At 35.1% G+C, this 8,522-nt stretch overlaps 1 protein-coding gene across 1 annotated transcript in view; it reads left to right on the plus strand.

The window, feature by feature from the left end:
- The window catches only part of LOC134839931 (uncharacterized), a 16,962-nt gene extending 13,899 nt beyond the window's left edge, over nucleotides 1–3,063 (plus strand). Inside the window, exon 4 of the mRNA XM_063855559.1 lies at nucleotides 3,019–3,063. Coding sequence (XP_063711629.1) covers nucleotides 3,019–3,063 — 45 coding nt within the window. The remainder of the gene's footprint in view (nucleotides 1–3,018) is intronic.
- Nucleotides 3,064–8,522: the final 5,459 nt, after the last annotated feature.

The following is an 8,522-nucleotide window of genomic DNA, read 5'->3' on the forward strand; positions in this document are numbered from 1 at the left end:
CCAAATCTTGAGACCACTGCCAGAAATCTTCATCCGCCATCGCAACTGGATTTCGTGCTGATTTACTTCCGAACAGTTTGGGATTAAAAATTCGTGATGTTTCTCGGAATCCGAGCCAAAAAGCATGCGAGCTCATGCTATGCAAGCCCATGTGTTCACTATTGTGGTGGGTTCAACTAGTTTTCCATTTGAGTCACTGAAATATTAGAAAAAGTGATGCCGTAGCTACGAGCAGATGATGGCTAAGGGAACAGGGATCGATCTTTTTGTTTTGGAAGCCATTATTCCGTCTTATCAAATTTATTCCAAATAGAATTTTTCAAGCTTTGTGAAATTGAAAATTTTCGCTTGAGAATCATTTTGTTTTGTTTTTGGTTTTTAGCTTACAGCGTTTCCGACCTGATATAATTCTACGTATGCTGGATTTCGGGCAAAATATTTTGTCCGTATATTTGTAAGCAAACTTATGGTAATAATCATGTTTCGACTTTGTTCAGCTTTCGTGTTTTCATTTCGGAATAAAAACTTCGTTTCATTGACCCAGCTGTGTTTTCTATGCGTTGGAATTTTGAGGTTTTAAAATTTAGTTCACAAAAATCTTACGTGCACATTTTCAAAGCTTCGCCGACATCAGCTGTTTCCCCCACAAGCTTAAAACACTTGGCTGTTGAGGTCCCAGGCACATTCACGTAACCTTCACTGCAAATACCAACTAAACGCAGATCCATCAAACAAGTCAAATTGATAATCATCCAGTTGTAATTTTCAAAAATTTCCAAGCTCCGTTATTCGACAACCATTGGTATTGTTTTACAGTTCCAACCTTTTAAACTCCTTAATAACATACACTTTCACTAAGTATCTTTCGTTACCTTACCCGCACCGAAGTTTCAGGGGTAATAATCGATTATAATGGATTTTCGTTGACTAAAATGTTGTCTATGTAATCGATTATCATGTCAAATTTAGACCACGTAATCGATTTTTAATCGATTGTAATCGATTATTTTGGAAAAATTTAAATCCATTATAATCCATTATAATCGATTATAAACCGTTTTTATTTTCAATATAATGGATTATTTTTTGTACTTAAAATCCATGAAAATTGAATAAATTTAGTAAACAATTACTCTAATTTTTGCAACTTCCCGCAAAATTCGAACGAACACGTTCATCCAGGGGCGGCCAATATGTAGTAATATTCCAAAAAGTGCTCAAGAATAGCTTTTTTTGACTAGCTCCTCACGTCAAAAAAAAAGAAATTAAGCGAGAGAACAAAATAACTAATTTAACTTTGACAATATTATGAAAAAACGAAAACAACACACAAAAAGATTTGGATAATTAGATTATGATCCATTATAATCGATTAAGTTGGATGATTTTTCTTTTGATAAAATTTTTTGAGATTTTATTGATTAAAAAATATTATCATTATAATCCATTTTCAATCGATTATAATCAATTATTTTTGTTATTTTGTAGAGACTGACTATGAAAAGCCAATATAATCGATTATTATCTATGAAACTTCAGTGCGGGTATCTATTTAAAATTACAAAAGTTTCTATAACTTATCGTTTCTTATAGAAAGCCGTTTCTATAACTTATCGTTTTCATAACACCGTTTGAATCCAAAATGAAAATAAAATTTACTTCAGAGGGTACTTAGGTAAGCATCAAAGAATTCAACGAGCTTTTTTTGCCCTTTAAAGCGAAAAAAATGTGCGCTACTTAACCTGCGTTGGCTCGGACAGAAATGACCCTGCCAATAATTCAAAGTGTTTAAATGATCCGAACCATAACCAAAAATCTTTTCAGTGAATTTCAAAGACTCTCAATTAAATAAATATTTTTTGAATAGAACGGCGTATATTCTGGGAATTTTGAGCCGGTCTAGGAATTAAGTTTTTTAAAACTGTTGTACCGAAAACGCAAACGTTTATGGTTCATGAAGGCTCTCCAGCGACCAATCCCATTCTAGCATCCCGTCAAAGGGCGGTTGTCTTGAGATTAAATTGCTAGTGAACAAGTCAAATTCTTGCTTTTTTCGAGAGTCTGCAAGGAAACATTTTTTTCAAAACAAAAAGTATAACAGAATTATTGTTTTGAATTGTTTCATTTTGAATGCGGTATTTTTTCTTCGATGTGAGTTTATGGCGACTTGATAGATTGAAAAAAAATGTACGATGGCGTTCTTTGCGAGCTGTCCACTACTTTGCACATAATAGAATGGCTGCGCTAAATTAAGAGATTCTGCCAAAATACTATCTTTCAACAACAATTGTTGTCGACAAGGCCACTCATTGCCGCATCTTGCTGGTTCCAAAGAGAAGTTGAAAAAAAAATGATAGGGTTTGGCAGCATTTTTTCAAATTAGGCTGAATTGAAGTAGAGACACAGCTCGTTTTTTTTTGGGTAAAAAGCAGTTTTCCGCATACAATTTGATTTTCCTGAACGATCATATCATAGGATTTACACTATTTTTTTTCAAATACAAGGGAGGGGCCGCATTTTTGGGACCAAATGAATTCAACATTTGGTTTCAACACTTTTAGACACTTGAAAGTTTTTAAACCCAGTTTAATAATTTTTTAACAACCCATTAATTGTGCTCCAAGCAGTTTTTTTTTGGAACGACTGAAGAGTGCTAGCTAAATCAGTTCAGGCCTGCAAAAACCGATCGTACGTTTGTTTTGTTTTGTTTTGTCGGGAAGAAAGATGTCGGAAAGGGAAGAATCAATCTGATACAAGTAAGTGCGATACCAGATAGACTAACATGAATAGAATATAGCTGACCGAATTTTTTGGGAATGATTTTAAGGGTCATTTCGTCGTCTGACTAAGAAGCTGATATTTCTGACTTCTTAGCATTTCAGAGTCCCGTACAAAATGGTTCATTTTTGAGCCTTTCGCGCAACGGGGTTGCGCGCCATATTGCTGTGTGCCTTGAAATTTCGTGCAACCAGGTTCAATGTGCGATATTAACATCTAGCTGTTTGTGTGTGTGTGCAGCCGTACAAATCAGTTTTTAGTCAGTCGGGAGGTTATAACGAGTAGCCATACTAATTGTTACTGGCAAAACCGCAGTGACAACTGCAACAGCCCGTGTAACTGTCTTCGCAGCTCATTTAAGTGCTTATTGGCGTTTGGGGCATCTGATTTCCCTGGCGAAGTTTCATGATTATGCTCTTCACGCTTTTCGATCAAATCAAGATTTTGTGTTGAGGCAGATGCTCGATATTTATACGTTTGATATTTAGAGCAAATCAAACTTTATATAAATTTTTTTTCGCTAAGCAAAAAAACTTTATGCCCGAAGCTATGAAAATTAAGTATTTCCTACATAAAACGGTGACCACAAAAAAACGGTCAATCATGGTATGTTTTTGGTGTTTTTTTTTGCTTGCTTATGTCTAGAGTACAGCAGAAAATGACTGTCAGAGTTTTATATTTATCAGAAACCTAACATTACTTGTTTTGAATTAGCCCAGGCTTTTTTAGTAATCATATTGGTTCGGTACACATCAATTAAAAATCATTTTCGACTATATCGAACACGTTTTTCATTTAAGAAAACTCATTTTAATTGAGCTGAACCAATTTCATCTCTGTTATGAGTGCGTTTATGGCAGGATCAGTTCTGTTGTGATAAGAATTAAGATGAAATTAAACGATTTGAAGAACAGACATTTTAACTCCTATCTTATAATTTCACACAGAAAATTGAAGTTTTAGTCACAGCTCATCTTAATTCTTATCACAACAGAACTGATCCTGCCATAAACGCACTCATCACAGAGATGAAATTGGTTCAGCTCAATTAAAATGAGGTTTCATAAATGAAAATAAAATTGCAAAAATTTTGCGGCTTTTAATTTAGGAAATGAAAAGGCAAAAAATGTACGTTGTTAAATTGCTTGTTATTATTTTGTAGGACACCTCTTTTACAACACCCACTTGCTGCGCTCAGCCCTTAAAATTTTCTATCAATGCCTTGGCCCAACCAAGACTGGTTTTGGTATTTGATAGAAAGAGCTCGCGCCGTAAACATGCAATTGTTCATAGAAAATTTCGAAAGCGTGCTCAAAACAAGGTTTTTTTTCAAAAAGTTCAGGCCTGCAAAAACCGATCGTACGTTTGTTTTGTTTTGCCGGGAAGAAAGATGTCGGAAAGGTAAGAACCAATCTGATACAAGCTTGTGCGATAGCAGATAGACTAACATGAATAGAATATAGCTAATCGAATTTTTTAGGAGTGATTTTGAGGGTCATTTCATCGTCTGACCAAGTAGCTGATTTTTCTGACTTCTTAGCATTCCAGAGTCCCGTACAGAATGGTTCATTTTTGAGCCTTTCGCGCAACAGATTTGTGTGCCATTTTGCTGTGTGCCTTGAAATTTCGTGCAACCGGGTTGCGTGCAATATTAACATCTAGCTGTTTGTTTGTGTGTGCAGACGTACAAATCAGTTTTTAGTCAGTCGGAAGGCTAAAATGAGTAGCCATACTACTTGTTAATGACGAAGTCGCAGTGAAATCTGCAACAATCTGTGTAACTGTCTTCGCAGCTAATTTAAGTGCTTATTGACATTTCGGGCATCTGATTTCCCTGGTGAAGTTTCATGATTATGCTCTTCGCGCTTTTTGATCAAATCAAGATTTTCTGTTGTGGCAGATGCTCGATATTTATGTGTTCGATATTTAGAGATAAAGCAAAAAAATGTTATGTCCGACGCTATGAAAATTAAGTATTTCTTACATGAAACGGTGACCACAAAAAAATGCTCAATCATGGTATGTTTTTGGTGTGTTTTTGCTTGCTTATGACTAGAGTACAGCATAAAGTGACCGTCAGAGTTTTAGATTTATCAGAAACCTAACATCAATTTGTTTTGAATTAGCCCAGGTTTTTTTAGTAATCATATTGGTTCGTTACACATCAATTAAAAATCATTTTCGACTATATCGAACAAATTTTCTCATTTATGAAACCTCATTTTAATTAAGCTGAACCAATTTCATCTCTGTGATGAGTGCGTTAATGGCAGGATCAGTTCTGTGGTGATAAGAGTAAAGATGACGGGTGACCTGTGACTAAAACTTCAATTTTGGTGTGAAATTATAAGATAGTAGCTAACTTGTCTATGGTTCAAGACGTTAAAGTTCAAGTTTTTGCGGATTTAAAGTTTGGAAATGAAAAAGCAAAAAAAATGAACGTTGTTGAATTACTTGTTATTCTTTTGTAGGACACGTCTTTTACAACACCCACTTGCTTCACCTAGCCCTTTAAATTTTGTATCATTAACTTGGCCCAACCAAGACTGGTTTTGGTATTTGATAGAAAGAGCTCGCGCCGTAAACATGCAATTGTTCATAGAAATTTTCGAAAGCGTGCTCAAAACAAGGATTTTTTCAAAAAGTTCAGGCCTGCAAAAACCGATCGTACGTTTGTTTTGTTTTACCGGGAAGAAAGATGTCGGAAAGGGAAGAACCAATCTGATACAAGTAAGTGCGATACCAGATAGACTAACATGAATAGAATATAGCTGACCGAATTTTTTGGGAATGATTTTAAGGGTCATTTCGTCGTCTGACCTAGAAGCTGATATTTCTGACTTCTTAGCATTTCAGAGTCCCGTACAAAATGGTTCATTTTTGAGCGTTTTGCGCAACGGGGTTGCGTGCCATATTGCTGTGTGCCTTGAAATTTCGTGCAACCAGGTTCAATGTGCAATATTAACATCTAGCTGTTTGTGTGTGTGTGCAGCCGTACAAATCAGTTTTTAGTCAGTCGGGAGGTTATAACGACTAGCCATACTAATTGTTACTGGCAAAACCGCAGTGACAACTGCAACAGCCCGTGTAACTGTCTTCGCAGCTCATTTAAGTGCTTATTGACGTTTCGGGCATCTGATTTCCCTGGCGAAGTTTCATGATTATGCTCTTCGCGCTTTTCGATCAAATCAAGATTTTCTGTTGTGGCAGATGCTCGATATTTATGTGTTCGATATTTAGAGATAAAGCAATAAAATGTTATGTCCGACGCTATGAAAATTAAGTATTTCTTACATGAAACGGTGACCACAAAAAAACGCTCAATCATGGTATGTTTTTGGTGTGTTTTTGCTTGCTTATGACTAGAGTACAGCATAAAGTGACCGTCAGAGTTTTAGATTTATCAGAAACCTAACATCAATTTGTTTTGAATTAGCCCAGGTTTTTTTAGTAATCATATTGGTTCGTTACACATCAATTAAAAATCATTTTCGACTATATCGAACAAGTTTTCTCATTTATGAAACCTCATTTTAATTAAGCTGAACCAATTTCATCTCTGTGATGAGTGCGTTAATGGCAGGATCAGTTCTGTGGTGATAAGAGTTAAGATGACGGGTGACCTGTGACTAAAACTTCAATTTTGGTGTGAAATTATAAGATAGTAGCTAACTTGTCTATGGTTCAAGACGTTAAAGTTCAAGTTTTTGCGGATTTAAAGTTTGGAAATGAAAAAGCAAAAAAAATGAACGTTGTTGAATTGCTTGTTATTCTTTTGTAGGATACCTCTTTTACAGCACCCAGTTGCTTCACCTAGCCCTTAAAATTTTCTATCATTGCCTTGCCCAACAAAGACTGGTTTTGGTATTTGATAGAAAGAGCTCGCGCCGTAAATATGCAACTGTTATTAAAAACTTTCGAAAGCGTGCTCAAAACACGGATTTTCTTAAAAACTTGACAACTGCGCGAAGTTTTTTTTGCAAAGCACGAACTTATTGAGTTATAAAATACTTCTTTTTTCAAACTTCTGTGATTATAAAAGACACGGGAAGATTGCGATCAAAATATTATCGGACTAAAAAAAGTATACTGCATGTCAAACAAATTGTTTGTGATAGGCACATTTATTCAGAGATAACTTACTCTCACATAGAACAAACATTTCCCTTTCGTCGGTACAGTTATTCGTATAAGCAACACCCTCCTTCATTTTGGAGCAAAATTTATTGCTTTCCGGTTTGGATCGAGGTTCTTTTTCCGCCCACAGTTCAGCAGGGGCGCGCATTATATTATCTTCAGTGCTTCTAAACCAGTTTTTCATAATATCTCGTCGCTTCCCTGCTGAAGTTGGCAGCTCAGAAGGGTACGTCATTTTGTACCCCATCCATACTTTCTAATCAATCAGACATTAAAATATGAGCTAACGGGGAAAATGGAATTTGGAAACCACTTTTGAAAGTAAACGTTTTTTAAAATTTACGCGCTATTTGCACATTTGTTTTCAAAGACCATGATTTTTATCTTTTCATCAGCCAAAAATGTTGTAACGCCGAAAACAATTAGAGACCGCTAAGATAGCACAATCAAATATCAAAAAACGGCACAATAACAGATTTTTTAAACCATTTTACAATTAAAATTTTTTAAGGTTTTCCTGTACCTTTTGATCGTAACCCATGAAGAAGAGATCTCTATTTAGGTGCTGATTAACTAAAGCCATTTCTTCTCTGGATGTAGGTTTCCATAGCTGAGAACCCCTTTCTCTAAATACTTCAATTATGAATACTAAGATACTGATTGATAGAAAAACTGTTTAAAAATCTGTTAAAAAAGACTATAAATCTATAAGACAAAATTAAAAGTTGATTAAATTTATTATTATCTGAAATGCCTCATTTTGGGACTACTTAAGACAAAATTGTTCTTCAAATAAACCTATGAAAAAATCAATACTTGGAATCAAGCACTTTTTCAGGGTCTGAAAGTATCAGTTTTGATGGTAATTTTGCATAAATTTCAGTTTTTCATTGAAACTCTAGCGCTTTTAAACTACTAATTTTTTGTTTCGACTTTCGAAGAAAAACGAATATTTGTGTTTGGTGTGGGTTTAATATCCAGTCAATTTTTGGCCATCGAAATAATAGTTTTTAACAAAATTTTTTAAACCCCCTTAAAGACATCGACTTCCTGAGTTCAAATTTAAAATGATAGCTTAAAATGATATATTATTATTTTTTGTAAAGTAATGGCGGTTTGAAAATGGCCAAATTGGCCATGTTCTGGAGTAAATTATGCGCGCTTTGAAGAATTTTCTCATATGCTGAAAGCGTAGCATGAATTATTTATACATGGCAAATTCTACCGCTCAACAAAAACGTTCCAAAAAAAATTGAGGCTAGCTAATCGGTCGAATGAATTTCGCACGACTCAAATTTCACAATTTATCTTTGATTGATATTGTCCAAAACTTATATTTTTTCTAAGTGTTTTCTTTTCCAAAAAGTATTCGATATGCGTTACGAGGCCAAATTGTGCACTGGATAGGTGCACAATTTTGTGTCTGTATGTTCCTGGCGTCACAAAAATGTCTCTAAACATGTTGAATTTTTGTCGAAACGATCACAGAAAGTGAAAGAACCAAAGAAGAACAAAGGGAATGTCCTTGTTGGAAATCCGCTTTCAATTCACAAAATGCACAGTTTGGCTTCTTTATCTGCTTCCAAGCATCTCTTGAGTGACAACTT

The sequence above is a fragment of the Symsagittifera roscoffensis genome, chromosome 2 (assembly GCF_963678635.1).
Source record: "Symsagittifera roscoffensis chromosome 2, txSymRosc1.1, whole genome shotgun sequence".
NCBI classification, from domain to species: Eukaryota; Metazoa; Xenacoelomorpha; order Acoela; family Convolutidae; genus Symsagittifera; species Symsagittifera roscoffensis.